This window comes from Cyanistes caeruleus, chromosome 1 (genome assembly GCF_971803275.1).
Source record: "Cyanistes caeruleus chromosome 1, bCyaCae1.hap1.1, whole genome shotgun sequence".
NCBI lineage: Eukaryota > Metazoa > Chordata > Aves > Passeriformes > Paridae > Cyanistes > Cyanistes caeruleus.
Genome location: NC_141701.1, coordinates 119,018,439 through 119,044,062, shown reverse-complemented (window position 1 = coordinate 119,044,062; position 25,624 = coordinate 119,018,439). Strand labels below are relative to the sequence as shown.

Sequence of the window (25,624 nt, the reverse complement as noted above, 5' to 3'; positions counted from 1 at the left end):
TCATCCCTGTGTTTGATTTCAGACCTTCAAATAACCATTGGCAGGACAAGCAGAACACAAGGCGCATCTGTGTCCCTGCTTTGGTTTCCATTGCCATGACAATTATCTGTGTGGAACTGGTTCATTACAGTAATATGTGCTCCACCATAACAGACCTAGTCACTTTGGTACAATGACTCTTCAGAGGATTTAGCTTTTTATTACACTGAATCAAAGTGAAAGAAGCAATCTGACTGTATAGCTGACTCTTGAGCTGAAACATGTTTTATCCATTCATTTTTCAACAAGCTTTCAAAACTGTATTGCATAAAGTTTGTTTTAGCTATCATAAAACCCCTATCAAGATGTGTTACTCATTTTAAACAAATGTTCCTATTGTAGTGTCAGATTTACATGTTTTTCTGGCTCTGACTCAGATGGATTCTTCATGGGGATCAAAGCGATAAAGTTCATTACATCAGAAAACTCACTTAGATCAACTTACAGTACTTCAATGAAAGTGAGTTTCCTTTGCTGGAGCAACTTTAAGTGTATGCATACATTTTCATGTTCTTGGTTGCAGTTTTGTGATTTTCTCAGCCCAAATACTCTGCTTGTCTCTAGAGACACAGAAAAAGTCATGCAAATATTCCACAGTTATGCCCATTACAAACGGAGGCAATGTCGAAAGTTGTAGCTTTAACAGAAATTGAAGTTATTTAGCACTCTACCAAGAGCTTGAATGCATCTTTGAGGAAGCTTTTTTACTGCCTTCACAGGGTTCACGATTTTGGCAGCAGGCAGACACAGATTAGATTGCATATTTAATGAGCTATATAATTTTGGGTCTGACAGCTTTTCCTACAGAATATTGTCCTACTGTTCAAACAGTACCATTCCTTTGCATCTCCTCACCTACTAAAAAAAATGAAAGTAAGATTGGGTAAAGAATATTTTAAACCATTTTTAATGGAAAAATGCAGATCCATCCATACACTGAAACAGTTTAGGAGATATCATTTCCAAAAATCTTACGAAGGTTTGAGGCATACAGAATGGAGTGGCTGGTCAGAGGGAACTGGGTAAGTTGTGAACACACAGGATGAAATTCCCAAACAACCACATTTCCTGGGTTTGTCTTAGCTGTTAAAATGCTGGATCTTCTGAACTGGAATTTTTTCCTCCTATTAAAACTGATTGAACTTGAGGCCTCGTTGCATTTCAAGGCAAAAGCAAATGACAAACACCAGAATTTTTTTCCAGAACAGAATTCCTGTTTCTCAGACACCCACGCCTCTGTGTGAGTAAAACTGATGGCCCCATCATCTTTTATTTATACAAAATTTCTGATGTTGTGCCACATCATTTTGTTGGACAGCATTTCTTCCTGATCTGATCCCCATAGCTCATAATTACTAGTCAACTGTGTTTTCAAACAGTTAAGTATTTCTGCCAGCAGTTGCTTACCACAAATCTATGGATCACAAACTGTGATGCAGCCGGCTGAGTTACCCCCAAATTAGCTTTTTCCACCACTCTAATCTCTGGAGGCGAATTTCCTTTGACATGCCCACATGGACAGAGCCCCTTTACCATTGCCAGCTAGCAAGCACTTCCATTCTGTTCTCAGACAGATCCTACAGTATATGGAAGATATGAGGCAAAGAGGAGACTTGAGGAATGCAGAGTGGCTCATGCCATGATTACAGAGAGTATTGATCAATACTACTATATTGCCCAGACAAATACCACCAGCCTGTGTGACAGAAATGTGCTGACCTGTGCAAAGATAAGTAGAGTACTCAGCAAAATGGATTATCCTAGATCTAGAAAGTGATGGGTTAAAGGCATGTGTTGTCCTGCATTCTCAAAGTGCTGACTGTGAGTAATTGTAACTGATGCATGGATAGTTTAGGTCTAAGTGCTCCCTAAGTACCCACACAGTCTTCATTACCAAGTGAATCTTAAAAATGACCAGCGAAGACTTGCAGAGTTATGTTAAATATGGCTCAGTAAAGCTACAGGTTATTGTATATCAGTGTCCTCTCTCTCTCTCTCCTTCCAAACCTGTTTCTATGTTTGGCATTAAAACCAAGCCTCAAAGGGACTACCAGACATGAATCCCTGCTGCCCAGGGCTTAGCACTAGGTCATATTGGAAAACTTAAATCTGATCCCTCTGCTCCCTCGTCTTTCACAAGCTGGAGAGAAGAAACCTATTTCAAAATGAAAAATAGGATAAAGTCAGGAAAACTGGTGATTTCAAGAAATTTTCAGTGTTGAGATGAAATATCACTGGAGATTCTTATGGAATTTCATTGCCACTAAGCCAGAATCTGAATCTTGGATGAGGTTCAGCCTTTAACTTGAAACCCAGACCTTGACTTGAAGGTGATCTTGACCCATGTCTGGTCAACAACTTCTGAATTTATGTATTAAAGAATCCTTGAGATATGTTCTTTCCTTTTATTGTTGATGTGCTCTTGATTGTAAAGTTAAGAAGAGTGTTTTCATTTTATTATTGTTACAGTAGCTTATATTTATATGGTATTTTTTAATCCTCCAAATTCTTAAGTGCTCAGGAAATCAGACAAAAGGATCTCTTAATCCACTTCTGAAAAACAACTCCTAATGCCCTACCATACAACAGCTTAGTAGAGGATGATCACTTTGGTTTTAAGTTTCACCAAAAGGCTGCAGCAGCTCCACCAGTGTCCTAAACTCCAGAATGAGCTGGCAGTTCAATTTGAACTCCACAGAGTTAGAATTGAATAGAATTCTAACTCCATTGCCATCCACTAAATCACAGCTGCCACTTGCAGCAGCACCAACACATTCCTCAGAACCCTTCTACCCAAGCCCTTGTCAGCCACAAATCTACTCCAACCAGTGAGATGCAACATGCCTGTGCTGGAAAGTGTACAAAAGGGTGGCAAAGGGGAGAAGAATATCAGAGAAAAGATACTCGCCACCAATCTACAGTTTCTTTTTGCCAACATACAATCCACCTGTCACCTCTACTTTAAGCCATCATCCAGTATAAAACACACATAAAGGGACTTGCTTGAAACATAATACCACTGAGGCATAGAAGTCAAGCTATTAACACATAAAACTCAATCAATAAATTACATTAATTCATGTATTGATCACATAATCTATTTTAAAAATAAGCATAACAGCCCCTCTGGTAATATAAAACATGAACAAACATACTTTTCAAATTATACCTGAGTTATCCCTCTCCCCAGAAATTCCAGGCTCATCCAATAACACTGGCAATTCACAGAGGCTGTCTATTTTTTAATGGAGTGCATCAGCAAAAATAAATTCTTGAATCGACCTGAATATTTTGATAACAAATTATCTAAAGAACTTTTTGCAGTGTGCTAAAACTCAGACTTAGGACCTTAACTTTGTTTCAGTTACCTATCTTTTAAAAATATGCAGAGATAAGAAGCATTCCTTGAAATATTTGGATGGTATCTATGTATGCAAGACCAGCAAACAAAACCAAAATACGTTTCAAAGGACAAGACTTGCAACTGCTGAAGCTGGAGGCTTTAGCAAGGCTAACTATCAAGTTGGAAAGCCTCATTTTTTATATGTCTAACTAGATACACCTCTAGTTTTCACAGGAAGTCTTGAATTTGGCACTTCACATTGCAACAGTTATTTGAATATTTCATCTGAAAAGTGAAATTCCAGGAAAGAAAGAATGAATTATTTTTGTGGATTTTATCTGTGATGGAAAAGCAGCAGATGAAGCAGAGTATTTGTTACAAGTTTAGACTCAGCCATTTCCCTTTTCCAAGTAGAAGGCCATAAGAACAATACAGGAATTGGGTCCATTTGCTTTCCATGAACCTGGAAAGCCATGAACAGGACATCAGGCTAAGGCAGCTGCAGAGCAGGAATCCCAAGTGATAAGCAGCAGTAATGCTGGAATGCAAGAGCTAATGAATTGAGTCAATTGAGTCTCATTTAATTCCCTGCAACACTGTCATACACTTCTCCTTTAAAGTAATTTCTTAAGAGCTTAGCTTGACCCAGAAAAATTAAAAATACAGCATTAAAACAGGAGAAAGAGTATCAAGTCAGCTTTTTCCTTAGTAAAGTATGCAAAACTTTACTGTGCTATTAAGGTACACAATCCAATTACTAAAATATGTAAAATTGAAATAATAAACATGTAGTTTGATTAGACAGGGATATAAAAGCTGTGGTAGTAAAATCAACATTTGAATCAATCAAGTTTATGAAAATTAAACTAGCAGAGCCTGCATATATTACTTAAGCATGCAAATATTACTAAAGCATACAACATCTATTATGGAAAATAGTGGAAGTTTTGTTTCCATCTAGAATGGTATCATACACAGGCATGACATTTGTCACCTCTTCAGTGCTAAATAAGTGAGCTTATCATGCTGAGAGGTAAAAGACTTTTCATTAATTTTAATTGTTTACTATTTTCCATTTAACACCCCCCACCTCCCCAGACTTTCAGGACATTATTTCTGGCACTGCTAAGTATTAAAATAGTAATAATTTTCCTGATGCAATGACAAGCATTTTTTTCATTCACTTGGAAAGTGCAAAAGAAGGCCCACACTGGCCAGACTGCCTAATTCAAGCTGAATACAGAAATGTTGTTTCTGAGCTGTGAATGCCTTTTTCTATGACAGAATGTTTCTGTAAGTGACGTTATTCAGGTTGCTGCCCTGAAGCTTTCTCAGTTTCCAGACTTCAGCCTTTATTGGTTCCAATAGAAAAAGGAAACCCAAAATTAAAATTTTGGGTCCATCTTCATATTTAATTTGCAAAAATGCATTCAGAAAAAAATGAATGCACCAAAACAGATGGAATGTGGATAACTTCCCCCATGTGTTGACATTTCTATCACAAGATTGTTTCATATACACAAAAGCGAAAGGTCATATATTATGCAAATGGCAATAAGAAGAAATGCGCTATGAAGTCTGAGAACCTATCATGTGTAACAACACCTTGAGGGCCACTGTCAATTGCTAAAAGAAAAAAAGGTGGATGCTGCCTAGGGATGCATATCTGCACTGTTTATGGCCCTTCTGCTTCCTTTATTATCCCAAATTGACACATTTTCCTTGATCTCTTTCTGTTGCTCCAGAGATCCATTCAGAGGTTATTTTCCCAATGAGGAAGCAAAGCTTTAGGCCTTTTTTTTTTTGGCTTTTAGACTTGTTATCCTGAGTTTAGCAACTGTAAGGTTAATTCATCCCTCTACTTGGAGGGGAGATATCAGCTCATCTGCTGACCACTGCAGTCTTTTTTTCAACCCTTCCCTGTGGCCCTTGGCAACAGATTTGAGTCACTTGTCTTCATATCAGACAAGGTAGGCTATCTCCTCTCAACCCTGACAAGTGAAGTCCAATTGCTTGAGGGTTTAAAACAGTTAAAAGGGACTTGAGATTTTTATTCCTTTTTTTTCCCCTTCTTAGTAGCTGCTATTAGCCTTACCCTCATGTTTCAGTAAGTTTTCTCCCAGCAGGGAAACTGCTTGCTGCAGGGTGCTTTGTTGCTTTCTTAAATCTCTAATTAGGTCCCTATCTGATTTAACAAGAAGTCAATCCTGTCCCCAGTCATCTTGAAAGCTTTACAAATCTTTGCTTTTTGAAGATCCCAGTGAGAGAACAGCCTTCTACCTATCCCACAACAAATCTTTTTTTTTACTTGCTTTGAAGGTGTTCCCTACTACCTTCTCTCTAAACAAAACCGAAGCAATTAAATAGGAAAACAATGTAACACACATTTCCACGCTCAAAGGACCTCTGTCAGGTTGTTAGGAATGGCTCCTGACTGAGCACAAGGCTTTTTACTGGCAACGACAGTATTCATTACAATTCCACAATGCTTTGGCAATATCAGTATATTATTTGAACTTCAGAACCTTTGGGTTTTTTATTGGGATTTTTTGTTTGTCTGTCTTTAAGGGGTTAATTTTATTTAATGTTATCCAGCAATCACAATTCTACAGCTGACAAGAGGGCCTCCAGTGGAATTTGTTAACATTTTTCCCACTCAAGTGCTGGTTACTCCTTGCTTAGCAGGTATAGGAGAAAAAGGAATGAAGTAGCCTTTTAAATGTTGGAAACATTCTGGAAATTGAGACCAGTAGAGTACAAGCATTGATTGTGGGCCTGAGTTACACCCCTGGGCTTTTAAAAGGAAATGTAACATTTCCAGGGTCTGCAGACATTATTGCTGTACATGTAACACAAGTGGGATTAAGAACAAGCAGTTTCCCTGATAGCAAACACTGAAATAGTCATACTCATGTTACACTCCTCCACAATTTACATAAGCACTTCTATGTGGCTTTTGAAGAAGCCCATCTTAACCCAGTGTTGCCTGTGAAGTCCACATTCCTCTGCAACTTTCAGGTCAAATGCCAGGAACTTGACTAGATTAATGCATCTATCATGAAGCCAGGCAAAGCAGGTTGTGAGAGGTGCTGAGCACCCTCCACTCACTGGATCAGGCCAGCAGAAAACTGGAAGAATGTGTACAAAACAGTGAGAGAGCAGGAGAGGAGACTGGAGTGATTTCCTGGCCTGCTTTCCTTGTCATACTCTTCTGTCCATATCCATCACTTATTCCTGTTTATGGTAGGAGGCAGAGCTACCTGGTGCACCTGACCTGGAACTTTTCAATTCTTACACTCTTCAAAGAGTGCTATTTCATAGGAATTGTTTCACTTAAATTATATGAGCAGACATTAATATATTAAATAAATCACAGCATTTATTTCTATGAGGTGCAAGCTTCAAACTTCTATGGATTTCTTCTCCAAGCAATCCTATAAGAACTTGTGAGTCTGAGCAGGGAGGAAGGAAGAACTGGAGACACAGCTGAGAACATAATGTCACTAAGAATTTCATTAAGAAGATAGACCCAGAAATAATTTCTATTGCTGTGACATAGCAGTAGGTGCCCAAATCCATCAGAAATGTACTTGTATGCCACATTTAGCTATCACTGGGTGTGAGTACCACAAATCATTAGTACAAAAGCTGAAAAAGCCACCCCAAATCCTAAAGGACAAATGTATTGAACAGTAATTACTGCATCTTAACAAGGCCAGAGCCCCTGTTTAATATTGAATGCAAAGAAGAAGACAAAGATCCAAAGGTGCTGTCATGTAGCCTGCAGTGATCCTGTCTGTGAAATCCAGTAGCTGTGTGACTGGGCTAGCATTCCCAAGGATGAATTTTGTCACTTTTTCTTGTGAACTGTTTGATGATAAATTACTGTTGCTCTCAGCAAACACCACTTTGATTTCCCTCACTTGAATTTTTCAGGTTATCAAAAGCTGGAGGGGAACTGGGGGTTGCATCTCTGCCACTACAGGACTGCCAGTCTTAAATATGTAGTAACAGGTCTGTTCTTCACCTCATCTTTCGAAAGCCAGCGGATTCACACTTCCCCAGCACTGCTCTTCAGGATCTCTTTCCACACACCAGGACCATGTTTGTGCAGCAGGATGCCACTGGCATGGTTTCTCTATGAAGGGTCAGGGAGTGAGGTGCCCTTGGCCAGTGTAGCAGCACCAGCAGAAGCTACAGAATAGGTGATGTTCCAGCAATAAAATTCCACATCTGCTGGTATAATCTGTCTGCAGCTGCTCAAAGCACATCTTTGCCTATCATAGTGCATTCATGTGATGAGTTATTTTCCAGGTTGTTGTTCTTACTGTATCACTAACATATGCCCTTGTGCATTTGGCCAAAACTCTCCTGGAACTTTATCCAGGATCACATCCAACTTTCTAATGTGCGCATATCTCTAAATATCAAAGCTAGCCACCTTATCCTAAAAGTAACACTGGGACATCACCAGCACTAAGGAGGAGCACTAGGATATTGATGTGCAAATGAGAAGACTCCCTGAAATCTCAGGTTAACTCTAATTTAAAAGCTACTTGGTAGAGAAATTGTCAGACACAGCAGGTCACTTCTTTGGAGCTTGGTTTTGCATGTCAAAACACAGCATGCTCCCTCCTTATGGGTAGATAGTAACCGAAAGGGGAATATAAGGTAACCAGGGGCTCTTTGAGGAGGGTCTTTATGAGAATAGAGACTTAATTTTGGGGGGGTATAGTGTCTGGAAAATGCCTACACATTGAACATGCAAACTAACTCTGGAATAAAAATGAGATTTGTCACCTGGCTCTGTTTTGGAAGTGGATCAAGTCTACTGCAAGGGGCTTGGCCATGTACAAGTTCTTTTGATCTAAAACAGAAAAAAAAAAGTATAAAAGCAGCTCATCAGCACACTAAAGGCCCAGGAATCCTGTGGAAAAAAACTGTAGATCTAGTCACACATCACAGCAATACTGATGTCATGTGTGACAGTGATGAGCTATAAAGCAGGGGGTGGAGAAATACACCCATTTGTGATCCCACATAAAACCCCCCTACAAATGAAAGAAAACAAGCAATCTATTAAAGTATATTGGCTGTATTAAAAAAACCTTGCATTTCACATTAAGATAATAAAAGAGAACAGTGACATTTCTGCTGCCTGGCTCTTACCTCCTGTAAGGTACATTGCATTATTTCCAAGCAATGACAAACAAAATTGAACACTTCTCCAAAGGTCACATCTATCACAGTTTTTATTTTCTCATTTGATTCAGTGTATTAGGGTCTTGTTATTTTTTCTATTTTACCTGTTTGGTGAAGTAAGTCATTCTTCTCTCCGGAGAGAAACAAAACGTTATTTATAGAGCTGAGTGAATATTTCACAGCAAATAGCTATCCAGTCAATTCAAATTTTCTTTCTGTTCATTATTTGTTTATGATCAGTTTTCTATTTGTTATCTCAATTTAGGGATAGTATTTCAGCCTAGACCAATGGACGATTTAGGCTGTCACATGCAAAAATCATCATACTTCATCAAATTACAGCAAATGAAATTATTGACAGTTAAATTCTAAGTACATTCTTCTGCCATTAGCAGAACATTCTCAGATAGGATATCACCACTACATTCAGGGTGGCCTGGCAAAGTTTGCCTTTCATCCTGATTAAGACTTTCACAAGTCATAGAGCCAACAAAAGGAAAAGATGAAATTACAGCATCCAGTAGACTATCAGGCAAAAGTCTTTCCCTCAGTAATGAGCATTTACTTCACATTTAGGAAGCATTTCCTACTGTGCACATTTACTGCACAGTAGGAAAAATTTCTGCCTTAGACCTCTGTCTCCTTTTAAGCAGCTGGGTTGGGAACCAGTGCAGTTCTTTCACCTAGAGCCTGCTTTTTGCTGGGTTTGATTATTATAGCACAAATAGAAAAGGTTTGTTTTATTTTATAAATGATAGTTTGCTCTTTCATTGAGGCCCTGGAGATCTATACAGTTGTGAAGTGGTCCCTTTGTGGGCAGAATGTTTCAGTGAAGCCACAGGTTTCTGACCTCACTGTGGTGTAGAGAAGCACAAAGCCATCTCATTGCAGACCAGCAAGCTTGGATGTCTGTGGGAAACACCTTGGTGGAGGATGTGCAGAGAGCCAGAGCTTGGTCCCTGCTCCTCCCCAGAGAAGCCCTGCCCTTGGGAATTATGCTAATGCGTAGTTTTGTACATGACAAAAAACATACTGAAAATAATCCAACAAAGAGCCAGGAAGATGATGAAGAGACTGGAGTGTCACCTCAGTGAGGAAAGGCTGAGCAAGCTGGTTCAGCCTGAAGTGGGGCTAAGTGAGGATCTTATAATTGTATACATGACCCGAAGGGAGGGTGCAAAGAGGATGGAGCTCCTTGGGTTTTTTGGTGGTGCTCGGTGGTGCCCAGTGACAGGACCAGAGGCAGAGGGCACAAACTGAAATACAGGAGGCTCTGTTTTAAATCAGGAAACATTTTTACTGATAACTGGCACAGATTTCCCAAGAGGTGGAGTCTCTATCCTTGCAGATATTCAAAAGCCATCTGACATGGTCCTGAGCAGCTTGCCCAGATGGCTCTAGCTTAGTAGGGGGGTTGGACCAGATGACCTGCAGAGGTCCCTTTCAACCTCAGCCATCCTGGGATTCTGTAATTCTTTACATGCCTGAAGCCACAGGGATGACAGACAGTTACTGAATGAAACGGTGGCTGCAACTTTCAACACTGGGTAGACCTTGTTTACCACTTGACCTATAAAAATATTAAATAGCCCATGTTCCTAATTCCCCAACTTCTAGATATCTAATATTTGACTACCTTTTATCATCAGATTTGCTGATATTAATGTTCAAATCCAGACAATTTTTCCCATTTTGATAGAACCAGTCATACACTAATATAAATCAGGAGTCAGCTTCACTCTTCATATACACAATTTCTTGCAAAATTATTTGATTAAATGACACAATTTGATCTTTATAAAAAACATGACACTTCTTTAAACTTGAAGAGCCACACTTAAATTTTAATTGTGCCCCACAAAAATTCGTATGGGAGAAAAAGTCACTGAAACACATGGTAAATTTTCCATTGACTTCAGAAGCACTCAGAGTTTTTTACTTGCTGAAGGTAGAATCACATCTACGTGGCACAACTCAAGAAGGAAATAAAAATGTGTGCATGCATCAAAAAAAATCTGTTACATTTTTTCAGAAGTGCACAATAGTTCTGAGGTTTGCCATTCTGTGCAGCTGATGAACATGCCTAATGCTAATATAATTTTTCCCACCGAGATAAGGAAGTCCACAAGAAGCCAAATTCCTTTCAATATCATGTATTTTAAAGTAAATACTTATGTAATATTCTTTTAGTACAGTACAATTTGCTTTATGATATGCAGTAAATTAATAAGGCCTACAAAGTGATTTTATGTAGAAATATCCCAGCCATCTCAATGTAATTCAGCAACTGTAAATTACTGTTAAGAACTTCATGAAAGAGAAGGAAGTGGAAACGTCACCTCCACATTGATGACCATTTCCTATGCTTCCTTTGTGGCTTCTGGAAAAAAAAGCTTTCAAATGAAATAAATAAAGAAAATAAGGTGGAGAATAATGTGTTGGAAACCCTGTATTACTACCAGGGCTACCAAGGACTTTGTAGCACACGATCAAAGGAATTCCTTACAACTAGCAGGATTGTCAGCCTTTATGTTGTTAAAATACATTTTTCATGAATGCAAATGTATTTTGAAATCTTTTAAAATCCAGGGTCATAAAAACAATCCCCCACAGAGAACAGTTTTAAAATCAAGTTACAGTATCTAACCTGGCTAGCTCCATAAGAATACAAAGCTGAGTGCTGCCACTCTTGTATTAGAAAAACAATTGTTGAGGCCAGTATCAGAATTCTTCCTAGACTGAGCATTTAAAAAATGCAGAATATGGTCACAGACCTGACATTTCACCAAACAGAAGGTATGTTTCCATGTGGATCTCACTTTAGATGACATAAAGGGAAACCCTGCAGAAGCCCATAAATATGCTTGGGTATAAAATCCATGTCAGTAAAAAAGGATCAGCTCCACACTGCTGGAAGACTCAGGCTTGCAATCTTACATTGATCTGGTGAGGCACAGATACTTCTCAAATGTTAAAATAATAAACTGAGGTTTACAGCATCAGTGAAAAATCACATCTGCTGAAAGGATGTTCAGGATCTGCCTACCCCAGCAGCACAGTAGGAGAAAATCTGGAAAACACAGTTGTTTTTGAGGAGCCAATGCTTACACTCTAAGTGTTATGCATCTGGAGCTTTTCCCCAGACCAGCTGCAGTCTGGTGTGGTACTCAGAAGGCCCATGAGCAAGTCAAAGTGCCTGAGACAGACCTGGAGCACCATCCTGCTCTTTTGCCTCATTTGAAAGAAAGCCCACGCATGTACTCTGGGATCCCTCTGCAGTGTGCATACAAGGATGGGAAATGGGTATGGTCAGAAAACAGGCTGTAAAGCAGGTTCCTGCTCCGGACTACATCACTGCTTTAGACATAGCCTTAGAGACTGGTATTGATGCAGCTGCTTTTGAAGGAGAGGTGAGAGGACACTTGATGCTAATTTAGTCAAAAAGCCAATTGAGGGAGCGGGAGTAAGAAACAAGATGTGAAAACAAGAGTGAATGTGGTGACATAAAATCCAACCTCCTTAATGACTTGAAGAGTGATTTGGGAATCACTCTTCAGACGGACTGTACAGCCTACATAACACCTCTGTGAGCATTAAGGGTTGCAAAGCTAAAAGAGAAATAAGGTGCAGTTCAAATGGAGAATGAGAGCCATGGGAGACAAGCCACACTACTTAACAAGGAAAAAGACAGGAAAACTAGCTAGGGTGGATTCATATGCTGCCTCTAGGGATGAGAATGACAGATCTTTGTGGATGGTGTTTTGGGACAAAGAAGTGCATATTCAGATGTGATGGAATAAATGAGGAGAAGACCACATGACAGAGTGGCTATGGGAGGAGGCAGGTGAGAGACATTTTACAGACTGATCTGGAGGCAACAATAAAAGAGAATTGTCAGAGAGGGAGAACTGAGAACCAGCAGCAGGAGCATCAACAAACAGGTCAGATTTATACACACTAAAACTGCAGGCATTTCTTTGTCTGTCTTGGACATGAAGCAGTATGAGCAGATTCAGGCATCTAAGAAGAGGCTGAAGACGCGTGACAGTCCCAGAAAGCTCAGAAAAATGCAGGTACTGTTGGATTTGTGGGACACCTGATGTGTGAAGCCATGTGGGTCCTTGAGCCCATTGCTGCCCCTGGTGGGACACAAGTGTCTGACAGGGGTTGAAGGGAAGGCAGCAGTAGCTGTAGATCTCCGGGGTGAGGATGTCTCACAACTTTGTCCCTTCAGGTTCCTTTCTTTGCCCGTAGCCATACTCAGCACTCAGGACATCAGAAAAGCAAGACTTGCAGTGATTTGCAATGAATATTGAATAGACATGGTTTAAAGTGGCTAAAGACAAAACAATTTTCTGCCAGCTATTTATATCCTTAAGCATAAGGTTTTACTATGCCTTTTGGATAGCTAACTATTTTACTGAGACCTTTAAAATAATTCCAAGAATTTGGCACACTGGTTTCCAAGAAGAGAGCAAAGAATTCCAAAAGGTGTTTTACATGCTGTGAAATTGCAGGTTCTTTCCTTTGTTCTAAATTTACTAGTAATTAATTTCCTCTAGCAATCCCATATTTGAATCTTGGCACTATAAAACTGAGAGGCTGAACACAAGCCTTCAAAGGCAGACGGTTGATGGGCTAATGCAGACTGCCCTGTAATAATTTGGATTTTATTTTTTGAGGAAGTCTTTGGGTAATGTTCTTATCATATCCTACATTAAAAACTAGCATCTGGCTGATGAAATAAATGATGAAAACCAAACTACAGGGAAGAATTTATAACTATATTTAGATTGCCTGTGAAAATGATAAGCAGTTTCCTCAGTCCAGCCCTTCACTGTGTTTTCAGGCACAAAGGCACTAACCTAAGTTTACTTTTCAAGCAAAAGGGGACACAAAATAGAAAAAATGTAATCAGTGGAAAAAACAGATCTGCAACATTTTTCACTGTTACTAGGGCAAGACAGAACTACACAATTTACTTTCTTGTATCTAATGCCAGTATTCTGTTTTAAAACACACACACCTACATTATGTCCTTATTTGTAGATCTGTCACCCCAAAGTTTGTGAGATCATTAATGAAGAATCTAGTCTATAATTTTTAAGACATTTCCAGCTGCAGCAGGTTTGCACTGTAACTGCTTACAGTTGATTTCAGGAATACTGTACACTTTTCTTCCCACTTTTGTTATATTTGTCTCCCCATTAGAAATAAGTTGCAGTCTGGATTTCTTGATTCAAAGAAAAGCAAACTGCTGGCCAGGCTGAAATCAACTGAGAAGTAACACACTTTAAAATGCAAACGACACTGAAGGTACTTGTAGCTTTTCTATACTCTAGGGTGAATCTCACCATCTGCTGCATTTTTGGCTGAGACTGACCTCCCTTTATATCCAACAAAAGTAAGTGTGGGGATCAAATGAAGTTTCAATAGGGAAAAATGTGAGTGACAAATCTGCAGGCTGCACACAAGCTCTGCACACAAACCAACAATCATCCACGAGGCATTTATTTTTATTCAAAGGTGATGAGAATTTTACAGCCTAGTGAAATCCTCTTGAGTGAACACTTCAGCTCTGGGACCCTTCTCCTGCAGAGACAAATGTCTACTTCCCAATCCTCTCCCATGTACGCTCTTTATCCGGCCATGGCTGAAAGCCACCAATGAGCCGAGAGAAGCAACTGTTCTCCAAATTTTCAGCTACAAGCTATTTTTCTAATTCCCACAGCTGTTCACTAAAGAGACTCAGCAACCACACCAAACTGCCAGACACCACTTGCCTATTAACATCCATGCAGAGGAATAGTGCTATTTCCAAATCAGGATCCTGTCCCTTCTCACAAAACAATTTTCTACTGAGATTTCTAACTAAAAGGAAACCAGCAGCCTTCCTGCAAGTAAATAGCTTATTAAGGCTGGAACTAGGGTTTGTGTGCAAAGACTGTCCTATGCAAATCAGAGCTGATGAGCACTTAACTAATCTGTTTACAGACCAGAGCTGCTGGGCAGGCCTCAGCGATTTTCTATCAAAGCAAAGAACCATTCTTTATGGGCATCTGGTTGTCCCTGAATTGGTAGTTTAAGCATATACCCTTGCTTCAAAGAAAGATCAAAGGATTTATTACTTCTAAATGAGTGCATTATTTCCACTTACTACTTTCTTGTTTGCAATGTGTTATTAACAGCACCATGGCAGGGTTACCTTAAGACTTGAGTTTCTCACAGATCCCCGAATGTGATTTTAGATGTTATACGTAGCCTATAATACACAGGCTGTTACACAGATGGAGAAGGAAATAAAATACTAGAAAACAGATCAGAGCATCCACTTGCAGGAAACTGATTTTAAAAACAATCCTACGAAGCAAACTAGCTATATTTTAATAAAAAAAAAAAAAAGGGCTTTTTCTGTTTCAAAGTGACAGCCACAGGTCAGTGGACAGAGCCAGTTTTGGCTCCTCTTCATCTGAAAAGAAACCCACATCACTTCTGCTCTCAGAAAAAAGCCAATATACCACAGTCACAAAGTAGAACAACGATCAGTTCAATGAACAAATTCCTACTACCCCATAAATGCCTGCCATCCCCATCCTTTTGGCTTACTGTTTATGGCTTTGTTTACTTATTAAGTCTGGAAGAAACAAGGGAGACACATTCATTATGTGCTTTCTGGCACTATTAGGAGCACATGGAGTGCAAGTTCAGACCTAGAATCTTATTTGTAGGCATACTGAAGGCCTACAGTCAGCTCGGGCACAGAGCTGGGAAAGGAATTTTTGGGAAGAAGTGGAGAAGTAGATTCCAGGCAGCCAGGGCCAAGGCAGACAAAGCTGCCAAAACTAGAGCCACAAGCGGCCCCAGGGAGAGTTTGGAGAGGCTGGTGTGATGTTTATTGCTCAGAGAGCAGAGCTGGGTGGTGTGATGAGGGACAGGAACTGCATTCTGCAGGCTGTGACTTTAGTGGCAGTAGCCACAGATGTCTGCAGACTCACTGTCTCCATCTTTATCATGGTGCCGGAGGGAGCAGATTGCGGTCCCCTTATCTGTTTTACAAGGAACCACCTTCCCCTGACAGACCCAGTAGGTCACACAGCTCAAGATGCTGCTTACTTCTCTTTCATAAAACACAGACTCTGCTTGCATCCACATAAATGAACAAAGTTATCTACCCAGGACAAGCAGAGGAAAAAAGTCATAGCAATAGGAGGTGGAGACAGGATCCAATGGCTTTCCAGTGAGAGTAATGTGTTGGCATCAGGTCCTGTGACCTACCAATCTCCATTTGCTTAGGAGGACAAGGACCAGAAATTGGTTTTTCTCGAGCATGAATAGCAAATGTAGCTTTAACACAGTCAAATACAGGAAAATATCCAATCAGCTGACATACTGCAGGTTCTTGGTGCCTTGCAATGTATAGGTTCAAAAAAAAGTAGAGCTTGTATGAAAACTTGTGTGAAAGTAGAAATGGAGAGGAACGCAAACATTTTAAATCCTAATGCTGAAGCTTCATCTTCAATCACCAGAGAGTCTTTTTTGTGGACTGCAGCCTGGCTGCTGCCTGACACAATTACACAAGGCCAAGGGGACCTATAGGCATCGTACAAGCAGGGGAATGAGCACAGACTGCCAGAAAGATGCTGTAAAACAGGCAACAGCTACAACACCCAATGCATTAACCTACTAAATACTGGTCAATGAAAGCTTCCGGGCTCTACAGCCATGGAATAACATGACTGCAAAGCAAAAATGGCCCACTGTTGCCAGCCACAAACTAGACAGTTTAGGTACTGGAAACAGCACTGCTGGCCCAGTGTTTAGCCAGGAAAGCCTCTGGGATTAGGGAGCTGCAGATACACAGACCAGCTACCTTACAGCTAGCTCAGGTATGCCTGCATCCAGGGGTTACAGCCCAGTTAATGCTGTTAAATCAGTTGGAAGGAGACTCAGAGCAAAGTAAGCAGCTCAGAGAATTTAAGAAGTATTCTTTAAGTTATTTCCCTACCGCTGTTGGTGCCATAAGTTCCCTGCATATTTTTTTGTCATGCTCTCAAACTGGAGACAGACAGCAGCAACACTTGATTCTGGCCAAATAAAGCTTACACCTGGCCACTTTTGAAGCCTACAGATTTTGTTTTACTTGTCTGGTTTCTCTCTTGAATTTCAACAAGACAAAAATAGAATTAATTTATTTTCTAAAAATGCAGTAAGGACTGAAATGTATTGTAACAACATTTGCATTTCTTTCCAGAGTAGCTGCATTTTAGGTACAGGCAAACATCTTTTTATGAGTTAGATTTCAGTTGGTTTTGGCCAGTGTTCCAAGTCTTTTTGAAATCAATGAACTTCATAAAACATATGTTAGCACATTTATTGTCTCGATATACAGCATTTACTCTAACAAACCAAACTCTGTCATCACTAATGGAGGCTCAGTAAAACTAGATGAAGAAACACACTGAGTTATTTCTTACTTCAGATGAAAATCCAGACCTCATCTTAGGGTCAAGGTCAAAAGGAAGAGCTAGGTGTAAATGCAGAAAGAGCCAGACGGCTTTTAATTATACAGTAGCTGTTACGAGACATTTAGTACTTTAGAAAGGTTTATCCACCTGTTCCAATTTACCCCAAGTGCTCACAATCCATGATGAATGCCAAAGCCAAAAAAAAAAAATCACTGCCATATGGATGCCTAGTTCCATGTCATACATCTACTGAACATACCAGCCATAAAAATATTAATTTTCTGTCCATCCAAGAAAACTTTGTAATCATTGCTATTACTCTTATTGGAAAAAATTTAATGTGTAACTGTGCCAGCAGGCTGGACAGGTTGTGACAAAGCACATATAGAGAGCAACAAATCTTAAAAATGCCAGCAGCCTTTGAAGACCACACATCCATTATTGTGTTGCCCAGAATGACGAAGACATTCTTACTACTGAAAGCCTGCTTCAAAAGCACCATTTATTCTAACTTGTAGATGATGAACTAAAGTTCTCCCACTCCTGCAGTGTAATTTTTCACTTCTGCAAGGCTTGCAGTAAGAGCTCTAAGAACTTGATACTGAAGTCAATGAGATCTGCAAGTCCCCCAAATTTTAAGAGGATTTTAGTAAACCTAAAGTCTAAAATAGTGCAGAGAACTCTGACTCTACGTTATGTCACGGCACCAAGGAAACACAACAGAAGTTTCCAAACCACTTCAGTTTCCATACCTTACTAGCCACTCTTACAAAGGCAGACAATATTCTTAACTTGTCTTGAGGAATGCTGAGTTTCATCTATCTTGGTATGAAGAAGAAGATTATGACGAAGTAAAAACAAATCAAAAGCAACAGGTATCACTACTGATCAAGTTAGTACCCTCAGACTTGTGCCTGGATAGATTTGCCCTTACAAATCAAGCTGGAAGACTAAAGGAAAGACACCTACTGCATAAATACAGTAACCCTTGCACGATGGCAGCCTTTCTCTGCCTGCTTCAAGGGTGGTCCCAGTCTTTCAGTTCTGTAAGCCATTTGATAAAATCTCCTTTTGGCAGAGCTCTAAGACATAAACAGCTGAAAATACAGGGAGCTCTGTGCTCATGCACACAGGCACAGCAGTTATTTTGTACTCCTCAGTATCTCTCTCTCATCCAGTGTGGGACAAGGCTCAGAAGGAGACAGGCAATACAAACTTCAGTGGCTTGTGCTGGCTCCTTCCTCTCACAGCCACCAGCCCAACTTCTCATAATCCTAATGCCAGTAATGTGGAACAATCCCAGCTGGAGAGATGTGCTTGAGCTGCTCCACAGATGCATCCTGGCCACACTTGCAGTGTAATCACATGGGCACTCAATACACATTGAAATTTTGGCAGTGTTGTACTTAATGGCCAAATTACCATTGATTAAAGCAGAGCCAGACTATCACATATAATACTTTTACTTGGTCAGAACACTTCCTCCTCCTCCTGAGGCTTGTAAGAGCCATAAATAAGGTTAAAGCAATATAGTGCTCAGAGGTTTTAATAGAAGACCTCCTCTGTTAAAACAATCACCAAAAATAGTTGCTTAAGATGGGTTATACTGAATCATAAATGAGAGAAGGCTGCTGAGGACTTTTTTAAAAAAATCACTACTTTTACTGGTTGTCAATATTTTCTTATTAGTCAGTAAATGCATTTGATAGAGGTGAGTTTCCAACGTAAGCATGATTGGAGGGTTAGTTTGAGATTCAAACTAATTTAAAAAGAAATCACCTCAAGTTTCCCTTTGAGACATTTACAGAATATGCCATTAATTTGTTGCACCCAAATTCTATGTATGTACTGGATGGTAATTAGTGTAGGAATTCAACCAGTTTTACCATCTTTCTGTTCAACTCAACATATTACAGCTTTCAAAACCTGTCTCTGACAGTGACAATCATTTTAGTATTAGCCTAATTTCCACAGAGCAGAAGTATACCTCAAGCAAAAGATACATTACAAACATATACAAGTGGAGAACAGTCATACCTAGCACGTACTATCATCACTATACATATACAGCCATACAATATTCTCCTGCAGAATTGGTAAAAAAAAATAAATAAAAAAGTTTTCTAATAGAAATCATATTACTGGCTTCAGGTATTGGACATCATTGAAGTTTTCAAGGCACTTTCTATAATAACATGTATTTTAAAAGTTGTTTCTGACTTTATCAAACTAACTGCTTGTTCTAAAACTTTACATGCTGGCTTTCTGCCCTGAAGCTGGGGTTTTGGCTTTTTTGTTTGTTTGTTTGTTTGTTTTTAATTTGAGCCACAATCCTCCTCCAAGAAGGAAACCACAGAACACTTTCTTGGTTTGCCAAAATGACATTCTGGCAGCCTTTCTTCCAACTTGAGCACCCTGTGCTTTGGAGTGAGAATTCAAAATTTGATGAGAGATTGTGAGGGAGAAGAAAAGAACACCAGGAAGCCTAAGCTACAAGCCTTAGAAAAGAACATAAAAATAACAATGAGGGTTCCACATATTTAAGAAAAACTTTATGATTTCAGAGGCTAAAAGCTTCAAAAACTCTCTCACCGAGCATATTCTCTTCCCACATGACTCCCAACAACTACATGTGGATGCAATGTCTTCAGAAAAGAAATGATGATGCTTCCTGCAAGCCCAAGGCTACAGGTAAACCCAGGGTTACCAGCAAACACATTCACAGCAAACACTGCCACAGGCTGGGATGGACAGCAGAAGGAAGAGTCTCTTGTAAGTGCTGCGATGCCAGACAGATCTCCAAACCAAATACAGAGGATAAAAACTTAACAGGACACTCCTACAATTCCTTACCTCATCCATTATAAAACATCCAAATGAAAAAGGATCCCACTGTCAAAACCAGCCTTCACTACTTGACCCCAAATTCATAACAAGACTGGATCTACCCTTTATATTATGTGAGGCTGGAGTCTCATAGGAAGTAAATGTAGTATGTGATCTTGTTAGCAAAGGTCAAAGCACACATTTACAACTATGGTGCCAAGTTGCATGTTTGTGCTGCAGGTAATTTTGTGTCTGATTTCTGAATGAATGCAATCCTGTAGAAACAATACTGTTATCAAAAGAGAGACAAACAATTTTTTAAAAGTACAATTGCTCTCAGTAGTCCTATACTCAAATACAACAATAATGTATCCCAAATCCCTGAATCCCCTGGAATGTCAAAGAAAGTTTTCAAAGAAAGCCGAAAGAAGAGATCAACTACTACTGTTTAATAACTTTTGCATGATGTTATTAATTTGCTGGAATAGAGTGTCCAAGTTGTCCAAGAATTGAGCTAATTCAAGCACACAATTTTGATAACCAAATGTGCATCTATAAAAGGATGCATCACACAACCAAAACAGGAATGTAATGCATAATTGATCATTAAGCCTGGAGTTTAAATGTGAGCCATTCTAGTAAAATCAGCATGTGTATTTATAAAGCCAAGTATGTACGTGTACTTTAGCAAGACCCATATGAACGGTTAAAGTAATACTTATGCCAATATATTACTGTCTGCATTTCAAAACAAGAGCTTTTGAAAGGCTTAGGGTTGCAAGATGATCTGTAGAAAACACAGCAAATTAAAGAATAAGACCACTTAGTATAAGTTTTGGTTAATACTGTGTGTACAAGACTGGACCAAAACAAAAAGCAAATAATCATGCAGCAAGTATTTACCAGTATAGGCTTTATTTCTTTTCAAAATAATGGGGTTTGTTTAGATTTAAAATACTTTAGTAGTTACCTAAAACAAATGTACACTTTATTAGAACTTCTGGTAAGTGCTGATCTTGAGTTCTGAAAATGCATGACAGAATACAAGAAAATATAAAATTGGGTTAGCAAAATACAGTTATGGAGCTTTACAAGAGGGACACAAATTCTATATTATTCGACCTAAGTCTATCAGGTAAACAAGGTGTAACAGCTTTCCACTTACAACATGTGCCTATAAACTTAATCTGCAACCTGAATCCCAGGAAAAATTAACTTCTGATCAATTCAAGGCTAGAAGGTCCAAAACAAAAAAAAAATCCATCTCAAGATGTGTTTTCTCATTGAACATATATTCCCTTTTTCCATAAGGTATTAATTTTAAATTTTAATAGATCTCTATATATGATAAAATTGCAATAAAACATTCTATTATTATTCATGATTCAACTAAGTTTGTAGCCATAACATAAGTTATTTTATATGTGAACAGTTAAGTGTTTCATAAAAAAAATATTTATTTATTGCATCTAGTGAAAACAACTTTGATGGTTCTTAAAAAAAAAACCTGATGTTGGCTAATTGCCAAACAACCCCTTCCCTGTGGCTTGTTTTTTCAAGAATTATAAAGAAATTCTGGAGTTTGTTGTGATCTGGACAACCAAAGATGATTAATCTGTATGGGAGCAGGATGCACAGTACTTGATTAAACCACAAACTTCCCAAATGAGCTATACGGATAAAAAAAATGTGGTTTGTTATTGTGTCCATTTCCAAAGGACAGCTCACAAGTTTTCCTCCTCACGTAAAAACTGGAACACAGCTGAGAAGTCTTTCAGGGCATAGCCTTTGGCACACATCATCCTGTAGATCTGATGTGCCTGGGAGCCCAAAGGAACTGGTGTCTTCGTGTTGGTGGCAGAAATCTGGGCCAAGCCAAGATCCTGTGGGGGGCAAGAAGAGGGAGGAAGAGGGCAAAGAGGAAGAATGGAAGGAGAGAAAAAGAGAAAAAGTCAGGGGAGAAACAATAAGGACATAAACAGCCATGTACCTATTATAGGTTATTTGGCTTCCACTGTATCAAGAACTCTACAAGTACAATACTGCAGCCTTAACATTTCAGACCTGGAAGATGCAGGTTTTGTGTAGTTTCTATTTTTTAAAACAGTAATTCAACATTATTCAACAGAAAAATCTCAAACTTTGCCAGACAGACAAAGTCTGTCCTTAATTCCACCTTAAGAACAGGAGGAATTTTAAGACTTATCACTAGTAGCACTAGATTTTAAGACTCTAGATCACTGGTAGCAAGACCCAGACTATTCTTCCCCATTGAGTATGTCATATCTAGTAAGAAAATCTCCCTGCCTATCCACTGAAACATTTCACGTAGACACTAAGAGTATAATTTAGTTCTTTTGGCAAGAGGAATTCTTTATTAGTATAAACAGGTTAAAAATCAGGCAGAAAAAATTTCAAGAACAAGAAAATGGCCACTTAGCAAACATAGATTTACTATAATGTAAACAGTTAATAGCAAAATGAGAGTCATAGCCCACTTAGTGAATATAACTGGTTTTCTGCCTAATTGGAAGGAGGTATTAGAGAATTGCTTAGAGGCCAATCCTGGGTCTGCTACAACTCAAAATTCTTCTTGACTGACTTTTTCTTTAATAACTTGCTTTAATAGAGGCATTAGAGAATAGTTCCACTTTGTTTTTAAATACTGGATTTGGATCAACAGAAGGGAGGGAAGGTTCAAAGAGGACAATTATGAGATGTGCCCTCCTTGGTCAGCTACAGTTATAATCTGAAATAAATAGGACAGAACCCAAAGGTGTTCTATGGTACTATGAGTAACCACAGTTAGCCAGAAACAGTCAGCTGCCAGCTAGGCTGGAGGATGTCTTGAACTCTAAGCTGGATCAGACATGAAACAACCCAAAGAAGGAAGCACTAACAAGGGCCTGGATATATATATATGAAAAGATCTCTTGACTAAGTAGGAAAGTAATGCACTGAAGGTTGCCTTAAGGTCTTGTTAATGAAATCAATGTTTGGGGTCTGTGTTTCAAGAAAGTTGCAAAAGAACCTCTCAAGTGTTACTAGGAAATGCATAGATTTCCTGTCCATTCAGAACAATGGTGATTTATAGAATCTGCTTTGTGATTGAGTTTTTTTCCTGTTTTTCAGTGGTTTGTGTTGGAAGGGACCATAAAGATCATCTAATTCCAAGCCCCCAACTACGGGAAGGGACATCTTCCACTTGACCAGGCTGCTCCAAGCTCCAACCAATCTGACCTTGAGCACTTCCAGGGATGGGGCATCCACAGCTTCTCTGAGCAACCTGTGCCAGGGCCACATCACCCTCATAGAAACAATTTCTTCCTAATACCTAATCTAAATCCACTCTTTTTCAGTTTGAAGCTATTAGCCCTGATTCTGTCACTACATTTCCAAAAGTCCCACTCCAGGGGAGTCCTCCTGTAAGTCTTGCAAGGTGCTAGAAGGTCTTGCCAGAGCCTTCTCTTCTCCAGGATGAACAACCCCAACTCTCTCAGCCTGTCTTCATAGGAGAGATGACCCAGCCCTCTGACAATCTTTACCACTCTCCTCTGCACTCACTCCAGCAGGTCCATGGCCTTCTTATGTTGGAAGCTGTCGCCCTGAAAATTAAGCTTTCTAATAATGTTTTCATAGTTTTAGTTACTTTCCCATTAAAGTCCTGTACACGTAAGTTGTTTATCACATTCCTTCTAAGAAATGTCTTTTGATGGATGTTTGGCATGACCAGTGTGCTTGGGAAGGTGGAAACTTGATTATCCAATCCCTGGTCATTGTGGAGAATCTATAAATACTGGAGTCAGAGAATAAAGTGATGGGTTTTTGTTCTGACACCGAGAGTGGTTGTGTGAATCATTTCGTGTTCTTTAGCAACAGGGAGCCCCAGAGCAGGATACAGCACTCTATGTGGGGTCTCACAAAAGCAGAGCAGAGGGGAAGAATCACCTTCCTGATGGTCACACTGCTTTTGATGCATCCCAGGATGTGATTGTAGACTGTGGGCTACCAGCACACATTGCCAGGTCACACTGAGCCTCTGGTGCACTCACACTCCCAAGTCTCTCCCGCCAGGACTGCCCTCAATCCATTCTGTGCCCAGCCTGTATTTGTGCTTGGGATTGCTGAACCCAAGAGCAGCACCTTACTCCTGGTTGAAATTCATGAGGTTTGCAAAGGCCTACCTCTCACATCTGTCAAAGTCTTAGAGTATCTCAGCCTTCTCCAAATTCTGGGTAACCAAGTCCTAACCCTATATAAGATATGTATTATATATTATATATTATATATTATATATTATATATTATATATTATATATTATATATTATATATTATATATTATATATTATATATTCCTATACCTACAGAAGCTTTTCTTGTTGCCTTTGAAGTATCTGGTCAGGTTTAATTTTATCAGGGCTTCAGCCTTCCTAACCTGATTCCTGGCTCCTTGGAAAATTTGTCTGTCTACCTCACAGGTACCTGTCCTTGCTTCCAATCTCTGTAGGCCTCCTTTTTGTGACTGAATTTGTCCAGGAATTCCTTGTTCATCAGCACAGGCTTCCTGAAGGTTTTGCCTGACTTCCTCCTTGTTGGGATGCATTTCTCCTGAGCTTGGAGGAGGTGATCCTTGAATGTTAACCTGCTCTCTTGTGCCACTCTTCCCTCCAGGGCCTTACCATGGTATTGTACTAATCAGATTCTTGCAGAGGCCAAAGCTGGCCCTCCTGACGTCCAGGGTAGTGAGCTAGCTGTGCACCTTCCCTGCTGCCCTAAGGACCTTAAACTACATCACTTCATGGTCACTTCAGCCAAGGCTGCTCTTGAGATTCACATTCCCACCGACCCCTCCTTGCTGATGTGAACAAGGTCCAACATATCAAGCTCTTCTTGTTGGCTCCTCTATCTTTGGAGAAGGAGGTTCTTACCAACACATTCCAAGATCTTTCTAGATTACTTATGCCCTGCTGTGCTGCCCTTCCAGCTTAGATCAGTGTGGTTGAAGTCCCCCATGAGGACCAAGGCTTGTGGATGTGAGATGGATCTTATTTGTTTTTATTTGTCTCACCTGCTTAGCCTTCAGGTCAGATGGACTGTAGAAGGTCTCCACTATAATGTCACCTGTCCCTACTCTCCCTTTAGTCCTGACCCATAAGCTCTCAGTCAGCTCCTCCTCCATCCTCAGGCGAAGCTCGATGCATGCCAGCTGGTCACTGATATAGAGCCTGGATCCTTCCACTCCAACACCCCAGTCAGAGGAGTCATCCCACCATGTCTCTGTGATGCCAGTATAGTCACAGCCCTGCAGGCATGCACATACAGCATTTGCATAGGGTCATTTAAACTGGGCCCTGATGAAGCCAACTAACTGGCTGGAATGGCTGTAATTCCTTTGTGCTGCTCATCAGGTGCTCTCATGCTGGACCTGCAATCCATCTCCAGGCTCTGGACAGCTATTGCTGTTACTGATATCAAACTGGTAGGAGTGGGATGAATGCAGGTTCCCCCCCTCCCCGTAACTTCAGCTTAAAGCTTTCTTCCCCACACCTCTGCAAGCCTGTAAGTGAAGTCGCTCTTCCCCTACTCTGACAGATGGTCCCCATCCTTGATATAGAAGAACTGAGTGCTAAGAGCTAAGAGCACCTTTGACTTCTCAGGGATGACTTACAAGACAGGTCTTTACATTCTGTGTGTCTGGATTTGAATTAGCACAAGGAAATTCAAGATCTTACTCTACTCTCTAAATGTC

The 25,624-nt window shown here is 39.8% G+C and overlaps 1 protein-coding gene across 6 annotated transcripts in view; it reads right to left on the bottom strand.

Annotated features, from left to right (window-relative positions):
* HIBADH (3-hydroxyisobutyrate dehydrogenase) overlaps positions 1-25,624 on the bottom strand; it is a 175,121-nt gene that overhangs the window by 67,836 nt on the left and 81,661 nt on the right. For 3 of the 6 annotated variants that reach the window (XM_086852984.1, XM_086852988.1, XM_086852978.1), the window contains exon 8: positions 8,183-8,249. The exons of 1 other annotated variant lie outside the window; for it this stretch is intronic. In XM_086852984.1, the coding sequence (XP_086709110.1) occupies positions 8,211-8,249 (39 nt within the window). In that variant the 3' untranslated portion in view covers positions 8,183-8,210. Of the gene's footprint in view, positions 1-8,182; positions 8,250-20,771; positions 21,759-25,624 lie in introns of those variants that run through there. 2 more of the 6 variants (XM_086852967.1, XM_086852971.1) reach the window with 1 other exon arrangement.